We start from the raw sequence: 22,165 nt of genomic DNA, 5'->3' as shown, positions 1-22,165 counted from the left end.
AATTATATTATATATCAGACACCTCAGTCTCTTGATATCAGCATTCAGCCATTGCAAAACAACTACTTATTTTTATAGATAAGTATAAGTTAAATTAATCCTTGGATGTTGTTGATGTACAATGGTGTGGAAGGGTTTTAAACATGCTAGTAATGCCTTTTGTCTCCTTCTGTTTTCCATTTCTCTCTCCGATCCACAGCTCTGTGTGCAGAAACTGCGAATCCTGATTGAAGACTCGGACCAGAACTGTGAGCCTTCTGTCAATGCCTGCAGTGTGTCATTCTCTCATTGTCTGTGTGTTTCTGAGTCCCCCCCCCCCGGCCCTGTAGATGGAGTCCATGTAGATCTCCATCCCGGATAACTCGAAGACGCCTCAGTACTACAATAGAGAATTGGCAAGAGTCAACTGTAGCTTTTTGGCTTAAGAAAAAAAGTTCCTCAAAGCAATATTTCAAGATATACAATAAGTAATCTAAACTATCTTGCAGGAGTTCGAGTTATCGGTGTCCCAGTGATGCCGGCTGTAGAATAGCTCTGTGAATCCTGGACTGCAATGTTTTGTTTCTCAAAATCCGCAGTTTTCTCACAGGGCCATTTGATATTTACTTCCAGCTGAATGTTTTGGCATTTTGTCAATCTTGAAGCCCCATGTGTTCCTTAAATAGATCAGTGTATTTGTACATTTTGTTTTGGCATCAACAAAACTAAAAAGTAGAGGACATGCCCACTGTCCTAATGGCCCTAAGACTACAGAACTGTGGCTCTATTTATCTTGCATCTATATTTAGTCTATTTGATTTTATGGGCATTTAAAGTATTAGCTGCTTTATATCAAATCTGCATTTAATCTGGCAGAGTAAAACAAAACTGAAGTCTGTGTGTGTTCTTGTGGGGGTGTGTGTTCTTGGGTGTGTGTGTGTGCGTGTTTTTGTCCTTCGTGTTTGTGTTTTCTTTTCCCCATTGTCTTGTTTTTTTTTTTTTTCTTCATGTAGATTTTCATGTTCAGTAATATCAAAGTAGTAAGTCATTAGAATAGTGTCATTTCTAAAATATTCTATATTTTGCTCATATTAGCAGAAGGCTTTAAAATCTGCAGACTGCAGTCGTCATGAAATGGAAGTTCACCCTATCTATTGAATACATCTGTTGATTTAACTTTGAGGACGGAACTATTCTTCCATGCATGGTTTTTATTTTTTTTAACGCAATCTTCCGGGTAACATCAGACTTTTCAGTGGTGACGTATGTCGAACTTCTCCAATCAATTACTCTGCTTAAACTCCTTCTTAATGTTAGTCGGTGTGACCATTTATAGTACACCTTTTAACCCTAGGATTATTCAGGTAGGGTAAGGAAAGTCGAATCTAGTCTAAACCATAAGATACTCGCCCGCCGGCAGGTTGAAGTCCTTCAGGAATGACGTAGAAGACTACCTTGTGGTTGTACTTTGTCGAGGTTCAGTTCGTAGTAATAAGTAAAGTCTCACGGAAGGCAAACGCAACAATAAAATATCTCCTTTTATTGATTACAATACAAAGCAGTTAATGCAAAATAAAACAAAATAAAACTTAAATCAGCTTGAGCTAAAAAGCTCTATAACCTAGCTTCACCCCCTCGTTAGGGTATCAGGTGTCCTTCTACGCAGCATCTGAGGAGGCATTTTACTCCTCAGACTTTTATACTAATTTTTGAGATATTCCAACTTCATATTAACCATCAATTGATCAATGCCTATGATCCAGTCTTCCTGCTGTAGGCATATCAGTCTCTGTATCTCTTGCTTACTAAGCCGGACGTCCTTCCTTTGTCGCCTAAGCTGTCGTCGTCTTCTAGCACTCTTCCTCTTCTTTACTGAAGTCTTCATCTGGCTCACCTCCGCTTGAGGTTGCAACACACTCTCTTCATCCTCATATGCCTTCTTGTTAACCTTTCAGGTTGGTTACAATCAGTTCATGAACTTCAGCTTTCACAGCTTCTACACATTTCATCTTATCTCTATTACACCAGAATACAACATCATTCTGAGTTGCAGTTTACACAACATTTGCATTTTTTGCAAGCATATTTAGTATTACTCAAAAGTAGATAACACATCATAGCAATCATTAATATATGGCAGTAAATCAAACAAGTAAATTATCCTATTTGAACAGGTAAATAGCAATATCAACATCAAAATCCAAAACATTACAATCGACTGCAAGCTTGCATTTGGATCTGCCTCCATCCAGTCAACAACCTGTGGATAGAAGAAAAAGTCCCGTCCTGCTTTTTTTTTTATTTTTTTTTTATCTTTTCGATAATCCATTTCACTTGGTTGTTTGTCGCAAGACTGAAGAAAATGTCTGTTGCTACTTCCATTACATGGCGACTTTAATAGTTAAACAACAATTGGCATAAATGCAATACAGCTGTAGTTGGCGAACAGAGAGACTACGCTTCATTGCAAGAGTCACTTAGGCACTGTGATGTTTTGCAGTGAAGTACTTGGGTCTTCTGGCCATGTCCAAGATCCTGAAGACGCACCCAAAATCCGTGCAGTCGCACAAGGACCTGATCCTTCAGTGTTTGGACGACAAAGATGAGTCCATCCGCCTGAGAGCCCTGGATCTGCTCTACGGCATGGTGTGTACGACATTTTTTAACATTGTTTGTTTACGTTCCTCTAACCCGGGTGCCCAATCCTGTTGCTGGAGATCTACCTACCTGCAGAGTTCAGATCCAACACAACTGTCTGTAATTATCAAGTGCTCCAAAGATCTTAATTAGCTGGTTCAGCTGTGTTTGATCAGCTGAACCTTGCAGTAAGATAGATCTCCAGGAACAGGATTGGGCACCTCTGCTCTAAGTCGTGTTGTGAGAGGTCAAATATAGCGGGTTACTAAAATGTGATGGAAAATGTGGCTGACTAGGTCTCAAAGAAGAACCTAATGGAGATTGTGAAGAAACTCATGCTGCATGTGGACAAAGCAGAAGGCACTACTTACCGAGATGAGTTGCTCACCAAGATCATTGACATCTGCAGCCAGAGCAACTACCAGTATATCACAAACTTTGAGTGGTAAGACTAAACTACTACATTACTTTTCCATAGTTTTTCTAAACTTGAGCAAGACGGATGTCTTTGACCATTGTACTCTCGCCTTACGTATTTTGCAGTGTCTTGCGCATGACGTTGCATTCTAAAGATATGCCTCTAAAGTTAAAATAAGTTGTTTAAAAAAAAAAAAAATGCCTCAAGCTTTTCCCTTCATAACACTGCTCTGCGTCTCACATTTTTAAACACAAATACAGTTTCTGTGTGAACCAGCCCTTAAACTACTAGTGCAAATGCATCACATTTTTACATGAATTGAATAAATATTGGACATGTTGAATCGGTGCCACTCAAATTTTATTTAATTTATGAAATGTGTAATACTTATAAATGTATAAAATTTGATAAATATTGGACCTTGCGTTTATTTTCCCCCCATTCCGCTGCCATGCGGCTCACATTTTTAAACAAAATACATTTTCTTTGTGAACCGGCCCCAAATGTAGTACCAAGACCTTGCTTTTTCCCATTATACTGTTCTGTATTAAGGCCTGTTCACACCAAGGATGATAACGATAAAGATATAGTTCTAAAAAATAATTCTCAATATTAAAGAATAGCAGAGTTCACACCACAACTATAATGGTAACGGCACAGAGAAACAATATCATTGGAATCACTTTCAGAGCGATTTTATCTAGATGATGAATGATAAAAACATTGACAGCCAATCAGAATCAATCCTGTTTGAGCTCAAGCATTTAAAGTGACAGACAAGCATGTGCTTAGAATAAACAGAACAATATGGTCTGCTGGTGTGGATGCTAAAATTGTTATCTTTATAGTCCTCTATATAGTTATCATTTTTGGTGTGAACCAAGCCCCTGGGATGAAGAGACCTTGCGTTTTTCCCCTTAATCATTTATAATAAATACTGCAATATTCCATTCAAAAAAAAAAAAAAAAAGGTCAATTTTGATTTAATCTACTCCACAGATCTTGCATTTTACTTGGAAAACAACCTTATCTGTCTTCCAGGTACATCAGCATCCTGGTAGAACTTACTCGTCTGGAGGGCACAAGGCACGGCCACCTAATCGCCTCTCAGATGCTGGACGTCGCCATTCGCGTCAAAGCCATCCGGGGCTTTGCCGTGGCTCAGATGGCCACTCTGCTGGACAACGCACACCTGCTGACCGGCAACACGCAGCGTAACGGCATCTGCGAGGTTCTCTATGCTGCTGCGTGGATCTGTGGGGAGTTCTCCGAGTACGTGGTGACAATCTGGAAAGGTTCAAGGTTCAGACATATTAACAGAATACTAATGTTTAAACCTTTCCTCACAGGCATCTGGAGGACCCCATGCAGACCTTGGAGGCCATGCTGAGACCCAAAGTGGCCACCCTGCCTGGACACATCCAGGCAGTGTATGTACAAAATGCTGCCAAGCTGTTTGCGACTGTGCTGCAGAAGCATGAAGGGGAGACCGATAGCCAGGCAGCGCAGGAGACCAGCCAGCTGCTTATAGAAAGACTGCCGCTGTTCGTCCAGAGTGCCAACCTGGAAGTGCAGGAGAGGGTGAGGAATTCAGCATGAAATTAAAATTCAATGCCTTGTTTACATCTGGTATTATGATGCGTTTTTGGTTGATCGGATCACAAGTGGACGATAGGGCTGCAACGATTAATCGCGATTAATCGTTTGCATAATAAAAGTCTGTGTTTACGTAATATATATGTGTGTGTTCTGTGTATAATAATTATGTATATATAAATACACACACATTCATGTATATATTTAAGAAAAATGTTATATTTATATATAAAATATTTATGTTTATATGTAATATAAAATATATATAAATATATATATTTCTAATACATGCATATGTTTCTAAACTTTATACCTGTATGTGTGTGTATTTATATATACATAATTATTATACACAGAACACACACATATATTACGTAAACAGACTTTTATTTTGCAAACGATTAATCGCGATTAATCGTTGCAGCCCTAGTGGACAAGGGAGACACATACCTGTTTACACCTGGTGTTTTAATCTGTCTCTTTTGTCCACTTTCAACCACTTCTGTCCTGATTTCTGCGAGGGGAGGAGGGACTATGGACGGGTAAATGTATGGGTTTTTCCAGTTCTTTCGATCTAATGTACGAAATAAGCTCGGGCAGTTTACATATGAACACGCCTGGAGATGAGGGAAAAACATACGGAGAGCATCAGCTTTTGTTTCTGCTCTGACAGCCGCAAGAGTGTGTTAGAAATCAGGAATGGTGAGAGAACATTGTGCTTGGTACATTTTTCTTCTTCAAACCAAACTTCGGTCTTCAGCCGACAAAGCTTAAATCTCATCTGGTTAACACACTTCTCACAATGTTAATGCATTAGGTCAGTAGGTGGACAGTAGGAGGTCTTCAAATGCATTCAACCACATTAGCGTCTACACTACGAAAGCAATCCGGTTGAATGTGTTTTTGACTACCTCTGGAAGTGGTTAAAAGTGGACAAGATCAAAGTGTTTTAGACCCCGTTTACATCTGTATTTAGCGTCGTCCACTTGTGATCCCATTGATGAAAATGCTTCGTAAATCTGAAGATTTACATCAGAACGGCATTATGAATGATTTACACAATTCGTTCTGCTCTTGTTTTATGAATGAGGCCCATTATGTTAAAGGGGCGGTTGATAGTGATTTGAGCATAATTGTTTGTTATGACGCTCAAAGTTGTGCTTCTTCCTGGGTTGGTGACATCACTAACTCTAAAATTTACACAAACCCTGCCCCCGAGAACATGCAACAAAGGGGATGAGGCCATGTTGGGCTGCTTTAGAGAAGAGGAAGAGTTGTTGTAGTAGAGTGTTGTTACCATGCCGTCATTTTACGCCAGACTGCTCTAAATGAGGGTCAATTCAACGCTGGATTTGCACGAAAGATTAACATGACAGCACATGCTAGTCGATGAGTTTAATCAACTCCACAGCAACTACATAAATTTATCCAATAACCATTCCGAAATTTCGAGTTGCATTCTAAAAGTTGTAACTTCTTCCTGAGTCTCTCCATCAGTATCCGACTGCGGTTTGAACAATGTAAGGCTGAACACCATTACTGACAATCATCATTTTGGCTGCATTTTCCTCTTTTGAAAAGTGGGCCATGAGCATCAGCTCATTTGCATTTATAGGGACACAGAAATTGTGTGTTTTTGCTCACACCCAAATAAGGGCAAATTTGAGAAGCTATAATAAATGATCTGTGGGCTATTTTAAGCTGAAACTTCACAGACACATTCTGGGGAGAGACTTATATTACATCTTGTGAAAAGGGGCATAAGTCGTCATGTTAGCAATGTGTTAAAACATTAAGAATGTGACAAACATGCAAGTAACATGCCCAAGTCATGCTAGCGATATGTTAAAACATGTTAACAAAACAGTACAACATGTTAGCAATGTGATAAACATGACAGCAATCTGTTAAATATGTTAAATATGCTAGAAACAAACTAGAAATGCTGATGTGGATTATTGGGCATCTGAAGAAGGTTTAAAGTGGTCTGATGCTGTCTAATGTGTTTTTGGGGGGTTTAATGGAGTCTGAAAAGTTCTAATATGGTCTGTTTGAGTCTTCATTGCTCTAACTCCATCTGACATTTTGTCTGATGTTTAAACCAATGTTAGACTTTATCTAGTTCAAGTATTGAGCTTTTAGCTTAGCAGCATGCTAATGTCAAACTTCACTGGAATCAATTGAGTCATTTCACACACATACCACAGTGTTAACTGTGATGTTCCTCTGCAGGCGTCCTGCATCCTCCAGCTGGTGAAGTACATCCAGAAGCTGCAGCAGAAGAATGTGGAGGTGGCCGAGGAAGTGACGGCTCTCTTCGCCGGAGAGCTCAACCCCGTGGCCCCCAAGGCCCAGAAGAAAGTGCCTATACCAGAAGGGTGAGCCTTTCTTGAGTGTATCGCAAGGCGATCAACAGGAAAAGATCTTACAACTGTTGTTTTTCCCCCTTCAGTCTGGATTTGGACGCCTGGATCAATGAGCCTCCATCAGAGAGCGAGTCTGAGGACGAGAAGCCCAAAGCGGTGTTTGCTAAAGAAGAACCCAAACATTCCAGATCAAGACACACTGAGGTGGACGAAAAAGAGTTGGCCAGGGTAAGTGTATGCAGTCTATCAGACCTTCAGAAAATGTAAAAATATAGTTGTCCTAATACACTTGCCTGATTTTAAACAGAGGAGGGAAGTCAGGAAGCAGGAACAGGCCAACAACCCATTCTACATCAAGGCCTCGCCATCATCTCAGAAGGTATGCAGTCAGATCATTTCTGCGGTCACATAAACCAAAGGCTGAAACGTACTTCTAACTCGCTTAGAACCATTCACAAATCTTTGGATTGGAATCAGTGGTTCGGAGCTTGTATCAAACTGGCCAAGTGACATGATTTCAACAAATGATACTGTTATGTCATGCTGTTTCAAACCTTGAAACATTTCAAAATTCAGAGGGTTCGCCACTAGATGCTTTGATCTGGTGATCCCATGAACAAGTGTCTAGAGGTTTTTAACTGATCTTGGGTAAGTTTTGTAATGTAGGTTCATTTTTAATGAATTTAATGAATTTTAAAGGTGCCCTAGATTCAAAAATTGAATTTATCTTGGCATAGTTGAATAACAAGAGTTCAGTACATGGAAAAGACATACATTGAGTTTCAAACTCCATTGCTTTCTCTTTCTTATGTAAATCTCATTTGTTTAAAAGACCTCTGGAAAACACGCGGATCTCAACATAACACCGACTGTTACGTAACAGCCGGGGTGTACGCCCCAATATTTGCATATGCCAGCCCATGTTCCCAACATTATGAAAGGCATTACACAAGGGCAGCCAGTAACGTCTGGATCTGCACAGGTGAATCAACAGACTAGGTAAGCAAGAACAACAGCGAAAATGGCAGATGGAGCAATAATAACTGACATGATCCATGATATCATGATATTTTTAGTGATATTTGTAAATTGTCTATCTAAATGTTTCGTTAGCATGTTGCTAATGTACTGTCAAATGAGGTTAAAGTTACCATCGTTTCTTACTGAATTCATGGAGACGAGAGCCGTCGCTATTTTCATTTTTAAACACTTGCAGTCTGTATAATTCATAAACACAACTTCATTCTTTATTAATCTCTCCAACAGTGTAGCATTAGCCGTTAGCCACAGAGCGCAGCCTCAAACTCAATAGAGAATCAAATATAAACATCAAAATAAATACTTTACTCACATAATTCGAAGCATGCATGCAGCATGCATGACGAACATCTTGTAAAGATCCATTTGAGGGTTATATTAGCTGTGTGAACTTTGTAAATGTGCTGTAATATAATCGAGAGCTCGTGTGGCAGGGAGCACGCGAATTAAAGGGGCGGCGCGCTGAAAAAATCAGTGCATAGTTAATGATGCCCCAAAATAGGCAGTTAAAAAAATTAATTTAAAAAAATCTATGGGGTATTTTGAGCTGAAACTTCACAGACACATTCAGGGGACACCTTAGACTTATATTACATCTTGTGAAAAAGCATTCTTGGGCACCTTTAAATAATACTTAAAGGAGTGATATTTTTAATTAACCTTGTTTGCCAAGCCCTGCTTAATAACACAAAACAAGGACTGCACATTAATAAAAACTAATTTTACAAAACCCTCATGTAAAATGGTATTTAAATATTTGTAGATTACATTTAATAGTTTACATGTCCATGACAATATTTGGAATTGGCTTGTAAAAGGATAAGATATATGGGTTATTATAGTTTTTGTTGCATTTACACTATTTACCAGCAGGTGCCGTCAACCTGTGGTGTTTCGAATGCTTTGAAAAGTGAATAATTTTATGAAGCGATTAGTTAAATTCATTCAGGACTGCAAAAATCATTGTTTTTCCCATCACTACTTACTTGAACTTCTCCACAATTGCAGGTGTACGATGCGCCAGGTGTAGAACACATTCCGGTGGTGCAGATCGACCTTAGTGTGCCTCTCAAAGTCCCAGGTGAGCAAATCGACAACGCTTAACGTGTGATCCGCTTCAGCAGACCAAATAAAAACCGTTCTTTCATCTCATTGTCCTTCGTTTGGTCCAGGGATGCCCATGTCCGACCAGTACGTGAAGCTGGAGGAGGAGCGCCGGCAGAAGGAGAAGGCGGAGAAGAAGAAGAAGGAAAAGAAGAAAAAGCGGGAGAAGCGTGGGAAAGGGAGGAAGGCGGATTCGGGTCCCGAGAGCGAAGAAGACATCACGCCTGCTCACCATGTGGACATAGTCACAGAGGAAATGCCAGAGGTAGGCAGCTATTCCTTTTGAAGTGCTTGAAACTGTTATCCACAAAACTGTACACACTAACGTTGGTTTGTCTCTGTTCCCAGAATGCCTTACCGAGTGATGATGATGATAAAGATCCCAATGACCCTCATAAAGCTCTGGACATCGATCTAGACAAGTATGTACCACATTGTCGCCACCTACAGTTCATATATGGGCTACATGTAGGGATGCACCAAAATCATATTTTTACTGAATCCAAAATTAAGGTTTTCATTTAGCTGAAAACCGAAAATTTCTGTAATTAAATTTGGGCACTTGAGCTCTTTATGCTGCTCAGAGCTGTTAAGTGTCATAGTAAATTTACATTTCTGATATTTCAGCTGAACAAATTTTAAAAATTGCTACTCTAGCATAATTTATAGGGATGTCCCGATCACGTTTTTTTGCCCTCGAGTCCGAGTCATTTGATTTTGAGTATCTACCGATACCGAGTCCCGATCCGATACTGCTATAATACATAAAAAAGAATAAAGAAGAGCGAAAAAACAGATCCAGGATCCAGGAACAGTGCTTTTCAGGTTTTTCAGGTATCTAACAGTAGTTTTCACGTACAGAAAATGGATAAAGTAATCAAATATAAAATATCACTGCATATTATCTTTACTGTATAAAATAAATAAAGATTAATCATTATTGAAGTTACAAAAACTATTCAGTCAAGAGCAGTGAGTGATTTCTTTGTTATTTGTTGTTTGATTTAACATTAAAAACAGGCAGCAGGAATAGTTTTTTTTCCCTAAAGGACATGCACGATCCAGTACATATACTGTTACACATGTGCCTTTCTTTCTCGACTAATATACGTTCACTTAAGACATAACCGACTATGTTTGCTAGGATACTCGCTAAGACGGGCATGTTGACATAATTTTTGTATGAATTTGTCCGCTGAAGCGCAAGACTTGAAAGAGAACTCAGTATTTGCGCGCTGACTGAAATAAGCGTGTGCGCGCTTCGGATGAGCGCACACAAATCTTCTCACAGCGCGTGCGAGTTCTCTTTCGCGTTTTGTTCTTGAAGGTTTAAATCAGCAAGGCTTAAATGAGTTAGTTTAAACACAGATAGCAGCGTGTGCTGTTCAGGTCTCACCTGCGCTCGCGCTATCAACGGCGATGACGGCGTAAATGACTGGACATTAGAGCAGACGGCACTCGCAGTTAACAGTTTACAAAGAGTAACTGTTTTGTCCACGCTTTCTGATTGTTGTTGTTGTACCGTTTTGCGCATCCTTCGACTGAAACATACATTATCTGAACTCTGTCTGTCTGTTTCCCACGTTGCTATTTTAAACAAACCATATTAACCAATAGATGCGTCCTCATTCGAGATGGACCACGGTGCAAGTGCGTACCGAACCGTAAGTGGAGAACCGTACGGTTCGATTTTTTACAGAGAACCGTTGCACCCCAATACATATATATCCGAGTCCTGATCAGGAGGTAACGTCCGATTCCGATCGAGTCTGAAACCACGTGATCGGGCCCGATTTCCGATCGCGTGATCGGATCTGGACATCCCTAATAATTTATGTTCATGATGAAGTGCGTTCACACTGCTGACATGGTCAAATCAGAGAGGCAGTTATTACACACCACTATCTTCGTTTCAATCCAGATTTGCTTATGCACAAAATTGGAGTGTCGTATAAAACATTTGCAAATAACATCATCGTTTCCATCCCATATGTTCAATAGAATAAAATAGCCACTTCATAGGAAATTAGTGCAAAATATATGTAATAAAAATTAACGCTTCTGCAATTGGCTGATTGCCAGAGTGAGCAGAAGCAGATCAATAAACTGTCATGTGATCTTGCGTTCAGATGTTTGGGAACGCAATCATGTGAAATGATTCTGGGAGGTCATTATTCCCTATATTTAAATTCAGGAATTTCAGAATGATCAAACCAACATTTGAGATGCTGTGCAGTGAAACAGATCCGCTGGTTATTCCAGTTGCCCATTTACATCCACAGTTGAGTGCAAAGTTTTTTTGTTGCGCATCAACTGATTTATTCAGTAAATGTGTTTCCATCATAGTTTTATGTCTCAATTGAGAATTTATGCATTTTTATGCATTTTTTTGTTTTTTTTTTTACGCAATATCCCAATAAATTGGTGGATAGAAAAATAGCTACTATTTTGGTTAATGATTTTGACTTTCTCAAAAAAATGTTTCTTTTCCCCTAATCTTTGCTGTTTCAAACTAATTATTTTGGTTTCCGAAAATTTGGTGCATCACTATCAACATGCGTTAATTCAGGAATTCTTGTTGTTTTGTCTCCATTGTTTGGTACAAGACACTCTCTGCTAGTCTGCGGACATTAATTCCCACTTAATTTTCAGTAATTATTTTCGATTTCATGCTTCTCACCACTGTCATTCATTAAATCACCTTTAGCAGATGCTGACTGATGAGTCCAGAATCTGTTCATACAGATGCAAATCAACTCTAGTTGTCTTTTTGCATCTGTTGGGTTTTGCGTGTTCTGGTATAGAGGAACCTTCTCCAGTTCTCCTGTATCTTCTCCACTCTCTTACACACACTGCTCTTTCTCTATCTCTCTCTCCCTCATGCACGCACCCATCTGCCCTCCTGAAAGTCTTCTATCTGGTACTAGCTCAAGGTGAGTTCTTCCTGTGGTCATGTGACCCAGTGGATTCCACTGCTCAGCTACCAACACCCGTTACTCCTTTTTTCCTGGCACTTGCAGTGTCACTGCTGAAGCGTTAATGTTCAATAGGAATGTGTCATGCATGACTGATCAGCTCACCTGGTAGTTGGGTTTTGGCTGTGGTCATATTGCTAAAACTTGTACACTTCCTTTTCAAAAGTTTGGGGTTGGTAAGATTTCTTTTTGTGTTTGAAGAAAAAAAAAACTCTTCTGCTAACTAAGGCTGCATTTATTTGATTCAAAAATGCAATAAAAATAATAATATTGAGAAATATTATTACAATTTAAAATAACTATTTTCTATTTGAATATATTTTTAAGTTTAATTTATTCCTGTGATGCAAAGCTGAATTTTCAGCAGCCGTTACTGCGGTTTTCAGTGTCACGTGATGTTTCAGAAATCATTTTAATTTGCTGCTCAAACAAAAGTATTAATTCTTTAAAAAAAAAAAAAAAAAATCAAACTGGCCCCAAACTTTTGAACGGTAGTGTACATACATGCCAGCATTGACAGTCTTGCCTGGCTTCGATTTTTCTCCTGAAACTTGAGTGCAGGTTTTAAACCCCTCAGTTGTTTTCAGCTTTATTGTAAAAGAAAATGATCCTGCTTTAAAGGCCTCTTTACACCAAATCTGAAATTCTTACACAAAACAAATGCACCACGAGATTTTAAATGAAGTAAAGCAAACCCCTTCTCACAAAGTCAAAAATATTACACTTCAGTTATTTGTCTTTTGTGTTGTTTGAAGGCTAGGTCAGGTTTTGTTTTAAATTTGCTTTGTTTTGTTTAGGTTTTTGCTTGTTTTTGTGCTTTGGTTTGTTTTTAGGCTTTTAGTTTTTTTTGTTTTTATTATTCGTTTGACCAATTCAAATCACTAACTTGAGTTTGAGATGAATTTGGGAGTGTTTTGAATGACTGCCAACTCGCTACCTAATTTATTTTGCCTTTGCACACTAAAAACCATGTTTTGTTCATATTGGCATAGAAATGCAGACATTCAACAAATTAAAATCATTCAGTTCCTTTTTTTTTTTTTTTTCTGTTTTGGGTTTTTTTTTTTCATTAAACCAATTCTCAACACTTATTGTTGTAAGAAAAATGGTGTGAGTTGTTTTGGTGCAGCAAAAGTTGTTAGTTATACTTTTTTTTTGTGGCACTTTGTCACATCAGATTTGTTGCGAACAGGCCTTTAGACTTTTGACCCATATACTGTACAAGCTGAAATCTTTCCTAGCTTCCGTGTGACTGTCCCCTCTCACTCACCGTCTCCTTTTCTTTCTGTCCATCTAATCTCTTTTTCTCTTATCCTTTCCAGGCCGCTTGCAGACAGCGAGAAGCTTCCCGTGAGGACCCACCGTCCAGAGGTGCTGAAGAGCCCTGCTGAGGACCGAGACAACGAGAGCATCCCACAGGAGTCCAAGAAGAAGAGCAGTAAGGAGAAGAAAGAGAAGAAGAAAGACAAGGAGAAGGACAGGAAGGTGAGATAATATAAACGCAGATATCTGCATTTAAGCGATATGAGCGAGTGCTGTTGTATTGCATTACTTTGAGTATTCACGCTTCATAAATATTCATATTATGATGATGCTGATGTGTTGTAGAGGAGCAAAGAGGAAAAGAAGAAAAAGAAGAAACACAAAGAAGTGGAGGAGGAGCCTATGGAGTCCCAGCCAGAAGAGGCCATCCAATCAGAGGACAGCAAAGAGATGGCAGCTCCACCCACATCTACTGAAGTATGATTGCTCTGATAGTAAAGCATTATGATACAAAAGCTTGTCTTATACCCTCCACATCACTAATCTTCAGCATTTGCTTTATTTATACAGCTTTGAAATATTCTGTTACTTTGGGTTGAATCTTTGGGCTGCCACAAGTCTCATCGTTTCTATATAAAGTTTAAGTCAACAGTTAAACAGAAAGAAAGCATGAAAAAATGTTAAATGTGTGTTAATGATTACTGGACAATTAATTGTTATTGTTAATTCATTCCATTACGCTTATTTATATCAACTAATCCATTTCAGCACAAACACATGAGAGCATGCAGGAATTCTCAACTAAAATGTTGTGATATATTGTTCTATTTACCCATACATGTTGTTATTTAAAGGGATAGTTCACCCAAAAATGAAATTTTGATGTTTATCTGCTAAGTGCATCCAACTGTTGGCATCTGTCAGTCATATAATGTGGGTCAATGGGAACTTCTTTTATTAGAGTAAATGAAACTTGCTTAGACAAATCCAAATTAAACCCTGCGGCTCGTGATGACACATTGATGTCCTAAGACACGAAACGATCGGTTTGTGTGAGAAAGTGATGTCTAGCACTCATTGAAGTATATGCGCGAGACATCACTGCCGTTGTCAGAGCGCGATCAGACCTCACTAAGCGAATGCTGAACGCAGTTGGACATAGTGGTGTTTTAGAGGTAAAAAATGATATAAATACTGTTCGGTTTCTCACACAAACCGATCGTTTCGTGTCTTAGGACATCAATGTGTCGTCACGAGCCGCAGGGTTTAATTTGGATTTGTCTAAGCAAGTTTTATTTACTCTTATAAAATAAGTTCCCATTGACCCACATTATATGGCTGACAGACGGCAACGGTTGGAGTTAAAAATCATCATTTGTGTTCTACTGAAGAAACAAAGTCACCTACATCTTGGATACACTGGGGGTAAGCAGATAAACATCAAATTTTCATTTTTGGGTGAACTATCCCTTTAACTGTAGTCCAAAGCTGAAAATGTTTAAAGACCCAAACTAAAAAATATATATATTTTTATGTTTTGTTTTTTGGTAAAATGTCATATCTGTATGTTGGTACAATTTTGGGGGGATTTTTTTTTTTTTTTTTTTTTAATTTGTATAACAATTACAAGTCTAATACAACAATAGTCTGTTTACAAATAGTTAATAATAGTAATAATAATAACATCAACTAATGAATTAATGCTAAATAAAATAAATTCATGAGCTTAAAGGTGCAATATGTAATATTTTTGCAGTAAAGTATCCAAAAACCACTAGGCCAGTGTTATATATATTTGTTCACTTGAGTACTTACAATATCTCAAATGTTTCCAACTATTTGTAAATCGTGAGAAAATTGCAGTTTTAACCAAGGCTCCGGGACGTGTGAGAAGTCGCCTGTCAGTTGCGTCGTACCCGCGTTACCCCCGGTTTCCGGTTTTATTTTGTAGAAACCATGGAAACACCAAAGACACTTTAATATATTAAATTTTTTTTAATAGACAAGGAAACAACTGTTTTGATATATTTATAGACAGAAAACTAATTGTTGTTATATAGCTCAACACGTTTAGTCTTATTGTTTAAATCTAATTTTCTTGATTTTTTGCAAGTACAATGCTTTACCATGCCTCAGAGAAAAACACTATTTTGTCAAGTAGCTAACATAGCATAATCAGATGCAGCTTTATTTTTAGTAACAGTAATACAGCATTTTCTCCATCATACAATACATTTTAAAATTAATTGCATGCCATTTATCAACACAAGCCATCCAGCATTTAATATGATATTCTAAAATCTTACTGCAGTGTGCAACAGTGTCTCGCAGCAGCCGTTGAACGAACGCACAGAGTAACGTTATAACATCATTTTCAACACACTCAAATGTATCTAATATGATAAACAGAGCTGCGTTACCTCATACTCATGACCGGAAAAGCGGAAGCAGCGCCGGCGATACTCAATACTCGGTCCTGCTCTGCTTCATACTACAGTAAAGTTAATAATCACATCCATGAACATGATTTCTTTCCGAGTCCTATCCCGATTCTTTTGCACAGTCCGTGGTGGTGGAGACCACATGTTCCAAGATTCCGCGCTCGAACTTGGCGTCATCAAGCTACACATTTGTTTTTAATAGGCCTCTAGCGACCTCTAGCGGACAGAATTCTTACATACTGCACCTTTTAAAGGAGTTAAAATACACTGGAAATACAATTAAAATATGATTTAATGTATTTTTTAAGAAGAAAATATCTGTTTGTGCACTTATTTTAATTTTAGCATAGTTTTTCAGTTGTAGCTTTGTTTTTTCTTTGTATCTTTTTTTTTTTTTGTTCTTTTATTTTGTTTTTAGTGTGTAGTTTTTTAATTATTATTTGTTCAACCAATTCAAATCAGTAACTCGTGAGTTTGAGATGAATTTGAAAAATTACTATCAAAAGAGGTTGCAGTGTTAACCAAAATGAAAAATGTCTACATTTGCTTAAAACAAGAGTTTATGTGAAGTGAACATAAATATTGAAGTGTCCATATCAAACATGGTTATGGAATATATGCTTATTTTTTGTTTTCTGAGGTGGTCAGAGCATTTGTTTGGGGTTCTGTTTGAGTCAAACAGGATTGGACTCATTTTCCCCACCCTGCCTTTTCTGTTCTAGGCCTCGGATCTGGATTTCTGGCTCTCTAGCGCTCCTGTTCCCCCCGCCGCCCAGGTCCGGTCCCTCATGCTCTCTCCTCTCCCTCTCCTCCCCCTCGGGTCATACTGCTGTCGGTCTGTCTTTGTTAATGAGCGTCTGTTTTGTATTTTCCCTCCGTTCTCTCTCTCGGTTCTTGACGTGCCAGTCTCTGTCTCTCCTGTGTCTCTCTTCGCTGCTTTTCACAGGTCTCGCACATTTTTGTCTGTTTGCCTATACTTGTTGTAGTTTGGGATGCATGTGTGCACGTGTAAAGGTGTAAACGACTGGTGTGTGAAACTTCTCCTGTATGATCGTGTCTTTATAATCATAAACAGTCAGGACTCTTGACAGTTCTTGCGGTTCCAGTCAAACAGCTCACATGCGCATGTATTTGCCCCATGAACAAAATGTAGGCAGAATGTGAGACAGAATGGACTTGATGTACTTAATTTTTTACCCGCACAAACATTATAGTTCGGTACCAATGCAAACAGAGCGTTAACTTCAAAAACAAAAACATCACTTTCTCACTGCAGGTTCACCACTTTTTCACCATTTTCTCCCACTGTGACGATCCAACATCATCAAATCAACTTTTTTTCCCCTTCTTAATCATGATATTGTTAATTCTGCATGCTTCGTAGTGTAAATGATCATTCTTCAGTCTTTTTGAAAGCAGGAACATCATGTTTTTTAATGAATGTTTGTTTACAGGAGGTGACGGCACCCTCGTCTGCTGCTGCTGTCGACACAAGCCCTGTGGCCGCCGCGGAATCTGAGCCCGATGAACCTAAAGACACAGAACCGGAGGACACGGTGGGTCTTGCACAACTGTTTTTATATACTGCTCAAAAAAAATAAAGGAATAATTTTTAATCAGAGAATAGCATCAAGTCAGTTAAACTCCTGGTCAGTTAAGTATCAGTGGGGGTTGTTAATCAGTTTCAGCTGCTTTGGTGTTAATGAAATTAACAACACGTGCACTAGATGGGCAACAATGAGACGACCCCCAAAACAGAAATAGTTTTACAAGTGGAGGCCTCTGACATTTTTTCCCTGCTCATCTGTTCTGACTGTTTTTCACTAGTTTTGCATTTGGCTAGGGTCAGTGTCACTACTGGTAGCATGAGGCGTCACCTGGATAACAACGATGCTTTACTGAAACAAGATTAAGCCAACTATCTATTGGTTTCCTGTTTAGAAATCATCTAAACACAAGAAGAAGAAGCAGAAGAAAGAAAAGGAGGAGAAGGAGAAGAAAAAGAAGAAGCGACACCACCACCACCATCACCATCACAGTGACGGCGGCGGGGAGGATTCGGTGCAGAATGGTACTGTTGAGGACGAGGAGCCTCTGCCGGTCAGTATTTGTCCAGCCAGCCAATCACAGAAGCCCAATCTGTGTCATTAAATGCTATGTAATCATGCTATGCATCATTCATTCATATGTAAAAACACTTTATCTTGTACTTATCCAACCTCCATCTCATTTCAGCCCATGTCCAACTACTCTCTGCTGGCCGAGAACTCCTACATCAAGATGGTGAGTGTGATTTGAAGATGACTCAATCCATTTGTGCCCTACACTGGCATGAAGCTCAACCAGTAATTGAGATCTTATGATCACGAGACACGGCTGCCGTTTTCGCTGACTCATTGCTTTAAGTGATGCTGGTTTCTAGACTATGAGTGATGTATTGTTCCATGTGTCTCTGTATCTGTGTTTTAAGATGAAGGAAGATGCTGATCAGGTAACCATAGCAACAGAACTACAGTTACTGCTACTAACTTGCTGTGACATAGGCTTTAGGCACAATAGACACCATATGCAAAAAAACAAGGTTAAGAGGTCAGTCGCACCGATATTTGTGAACACTCACATACATATATATATTAGGAAAGTTATAAATTTTTTAATAAATTAAAGATTTTTATAAGATATATATGTATATATTTACATACATGCACACACTATAGAGATAGAAATATATTGTGTCGTTATTTCAATTGCAAGCTCACAACTCAAGTAAAATAAAATATACACTGCCATCAAATTTTTGAAACACCCCTGGCAAAGTGTGGTTTTGGACGATATCAGCATAAATCCTTATAAGTTTTTGGTGCAAATACATTAAAGTAACTTGACATTATCATTGAAGACCAGCAATAATAATTTTCATTTTGATGCCTGGTTACTGGTTTAAACTTGGCCCAGGTTTGTAAAAGATTTTTGAGTCAGCACACCTTAATAGCTTGATAGACAAGACAGAGCAGGTTACTTATGATATTAAACAAAGTCCCAGCTTTCAAGCTGTGTAGTTTTTTAAGAAATTCAAACAATAAAAACTGTTTTGTGGCTCTTTAATGTGTCGTGACCATAGTAGTGACAGATTGCTGTAGCGCATCAGCTCAAGAGGCTCGTAAACCGATCATCTCTTCCTACTAGTCCATTTATAGCATCGAATGAACATGAGAATGAATGTTTCAAACGCGGAAAGACGTCAATACACACAATTTTTTCAAGTTTAACTCCACCGAGGTTAATCTTCTAACTACTGACTGCTTTGTCGGACAAAATGGCGGATTCGGCGTTCTGATTGGTTAGATCGCTTGTCAATCAAACTCCCGGCGAAGGGTCAATTAAGTTTAGAATACAATGAACCAATTAGAACCCAGTTTAGGTCAGATAGCTGCTAAGTTTTTTCTATGTATAAACTGTTTATGTAATAAAACTTGTTTTCATATTTTGTGTTGTCCCTTATCAGTGCAAAATTATCAGAAATTAAAAAGGATTCACGCCAACCCCACTTTTCTTGGGCGTTTCCAAACCTTTGGAGGGCAGTGTATGTGTACACAATATATTGAACAAACTGCATCCCTCACAGCCTTGTTTTCTTTTGTCAAATTAAATATGGCGTCTACTGTAACTAAAGTCTGTTGAGTGCTGTAAGACCGTGCAGTCGCCTTTTGAGCTCTGACTTGAAGCATCAGTTGTTAAATGTTCCCTTGTTTTAGGTGATGATACCTAAGACATTTAACTCTTTTGATCAGATTTTTGGGCTTGTTACACTCCTCCGTTTCTTCTGGGCTTATTTAACCGCTGAGATCGAAGTGTTGCGTGTGTTGGCATGATCTGCATGTTTTGGCCTCTTTTATTGTTTCCTACGATAAATCTTCGCTTTTTTCAAGGTGTATGATATCCAGGGCAACCATCAGGATGAGAGCAAAGTTGTGGTGTCGGTCATCTTTGAGAACAAGAGCGACAGCTTCCTCAAGTCAATGGAGTTCAATGTGCTGGATTCCCTCAACTCCAAACTGCAGCGGCCGGAGGGAGCCGGACCTCACGATGGCCTCACCGTCCCCTTCCAACTGCCACCAGGTCAGAATAGCGATACTCATGAAAGTGCCATTGACTAGGTAGATTTTACTCATGTATTTGGTCTTTTTCCAGGGGTTTCAAACGAGGCCCGCTTCGTGTTCTCGGTGCAGAGTATCGTCATGCCTCAGAAACTAAAGGGAACGCTCACCTTTATAGTTAAGGTAAACTCCCATACACACACGAAAATGTTTCCAAACAGTTGTAGTGTTAGTTTTAATATTGTTCATGTGTGTATTGATTGTTTTCTGGTGTAGTCTGAAGAATCCTCCACTCATGAGAAACTGGACTTCAAACTGCACTTTACATGCACGTCATACCTGATCACCACTCCCTGCTACAGGTGAGGGATATATATATATATATATAGGACACAATTAGTATATGTATATGTGTTTACATATACACTTTTACTTTTAGCTATCTATCTATATTTAAATGCATAGATATACGTACACTGTTTTATGTAATTTATACCCACACACTCACACTCACCAGCCACTTTATTAGGTAGACCTTGCTAGTACCAGGTTGGATTCCCCTTTTGCCTTCAGAACTGACTTAAAGGGTTAGTTCACCCAAAAATGAAATTTCTGTCATTAATTACTCACCCTCATGTCATTCCAAACCCGTAAGACCTTCGTTCATCTTTGGAACACAAATTAATATATTTTTGATGAAATCCAAGAGCTCTATGACTCGTCCATAGACAGCAATTTAACCACCACTTTCAAGGTCCACAAAGGTACTAAAGACATTGTTAAAACAGTCGACGTGACTGCAGTGGTTCAACCTTAATTTTATGAAGTGATGAGAATACTTTTTGTGCGCAAAAGCAAAACAAAATTAATAAATTTATTCAATAATATCTTCTCCTGTGTCATTCTCATACGATGTTTACATTCAACGCTTCCAGGTTCTACGTCAGAACGCAGACTCATTATTTTACTCATTATAGACAGGAAGTAAAGCTAACATTGGATTCGGACGTGCCTTGATGCCTTCCTGCCTTGGAATGCACACGGAAACGCGTTTAGCTGTATACGCAAAAATTTTGTATCGTTTAGGTGTTTTGTCTAGACGGATTCGGCATTTTGGGCGTCTTTTTTTTTTTTTTTTTTTTTTTTTTTTTTTTTTAACTGGGTCCCAGAGTTGATAAATCTGAAAACAACACCTTTGCTTATTCGTGTGTACAGCCAATCTGTATCACGTCTCAATTCTAGTCAGACACCGCTATGTCACATAACAGCAACAAACAACAATAATAACGGACTACATCATGCTTGTGTTCGTGCCGCAGAAGCTACCAAGCCTATTAGCTTTACTAAAATAAAGCGTTATTTCTAAGCTTTAATAAAGTTTGTATACAGCGCACAACATTTATGCGCATGCTCCAAGTCTTATTCTCTGTTTTTAGTGTTTCTCTGTGGCAGAATTACAGCGCCACATACTGGTCTGGCATGTATACTACATCATTTTGAGTTGGTTTCAGTGATTTTGTGTACGCAGATATTTCTTGAGATGAGGAAAAAAAAAAAGATTGGATGGGGAAAGCAGTTGAACAAGTGTACTTAATAGAGTGGCTGCTGAGTGTATAGAGCACTATATATAACACTATTTATAGTGCTCTGTGTATATATACTCCACTTTATTTTATTCTCTTCTCTGAGAGAGAGAGAGAGAGAGAGAGAGAGAGAGAGAGAGAGAGAGAGAGAGAGAGAGAGAAATAAAATAGTTAATTGGTTAAAACTAAATAAAAGTAATCATACTGTACTGAGTGATTTCATGTAGCTGAACATTTGTATCTTGTGTTGTCAGTGACGCGTACGCTAAGCTGCTGGAGTCGGGCGACCTGAAGGGCAGCTCTCTACGGCTAGAGGGGGTCAACATGCCCTTCCACCACCTGCTGGCCAGGATCTGCTTCCACCATCACTTCTCTGGTGCGCTGACTTCACAAAGACGCCTGTAATACGTTTTAAAATGTAACAACCCTTAAATCTTTTGTTCTCTTATTTCCTGTTTTTACAGTTGTGGAGAGGATTGACTCCTGCGCCTCCATGTACAGCAGGTCGATCCAGGGTCACCACGTCTGTTTGCTGGTCAAAACCGTGAGTGCGCCTCAGATGAATCTTTCGAATACAGATCCCAAGGAATTGAATCGTAATGATTCTAATTCCACAAAACCTTTCTTTTAGTACATGAAGAAGATGGCTCCGTTATCAGCCCTAAATT

The 22,165-nt window shown here is 38.8% G+C and overlaps 1 protein-coding gene across 6 annotated transcripts in view; it reads left to right on the top strand.

Annotated features, from left to right (window-relative positions):
• Positions 1–22,165, top strand: part of ap3d1 (adaptor related protein complex 3 subunit delta 1) — a 41,325-nt gene that overhangs the window by 16,762 nt on the left and 2,398 nt on the right. Inside the window, exons 11-34 of one of the 6 annotated variants that reach the window (XM_048183090.1) lie at positions 200–248; positions 2,480–2,625; positions 2,913–3,061; positions 4,076–4,306; positions 4,384–4,615; positions 6,863–7,008; positions 7,083–7,224; positions 7,304–7,375; positions 9,043–9,115; positions 9,207–9,403; positions 9,487–9,560; positions 12,048–12,071; positions 13,436–13,598; positions 13,722–13,853; positions 16,540–16,593; positions 17,272–17,373; positions 17,759–17,917; positions 18,053–18,100; positions 18,288–18,308; positions 19,747–19,936; positions 20,009–20,097; positions 20,191–20,276; positions 21,752–21,873; positions 21,962–22,041. In XM_048183090.1, the coding sequence (XP_048039047.1) occupies positions 200–248; positions 2,480–2,625; positions 2,913–3,061; positions 4,076–4,306; positions 4,384–4,615; positions 6,863–7,008; positions 7,083–7,224; positions 7,304–7,375; positions 9,043–9,115; positions 9,207–9,403; positions 9,487–9,560; positions 12,048–12,071; positions 13,436–13,598; positions 13,722–13,853; positions 16,540–16,593; positions 17,272–17,373; positions 17,759–17,917; positions 18,053–18,100; positions 18,288–18,308; positions 19,747–19,936; positions 20,009–20,097; positions 20,191–20,276; positions 21,752–21,873; positions 21,962–22,041 (2,781 nt within the window). The remainder of the gene's footprint in view (positions 1–199; positions 249–2,479; positions 2,626–2,912; positions 3,062–4,075; positions 4,307–4,383; positions 4,616–6,862; positions 7,009–7,082; positions 7,225–7,303; positions 7,376–9,042; positions 9,116–9,206; positions 9,404–9,486; positions 9,561–12,047; positions 12,072–13,435; positions 13,599–13,721; positions 13,854–16,539; positions 16,594–17,271; positions 17,374–17,758; positions 17,918–18,052; positions 18,101–18,287; positions 18,309–19,746; positions 19,937–20,008; positions 20,098–20,190; positions 20,277–21,751; positions 21,874–21,961; positions 22,042–22,165) is intronic. The other 5 variants (XM_048183094.1, XM_048183091.1, XM_048183092.1 and 2 more) reach the window with 5 other exon arrangements.

This window comes from Megalobrama amblycephala, linkage group LG2 (assembly GCF_018812025.1).
Source record: "Megalobrama amblycephala isolate DHTTF-2021 linkage group LG2, ASM1881202v1, whole genome shotgun sequence".
In the NCBI taxonomy this organism is placed as follows: Eukaryota; Metazoa; Chordata; class Actinopteri; order Cypriniformes; family Xenocyprididae; genus Megalobrama; species Megalobrama amblycephala.
This window is presented reverse-complemented; position numbering and strand designations above follow the sequence as displayed.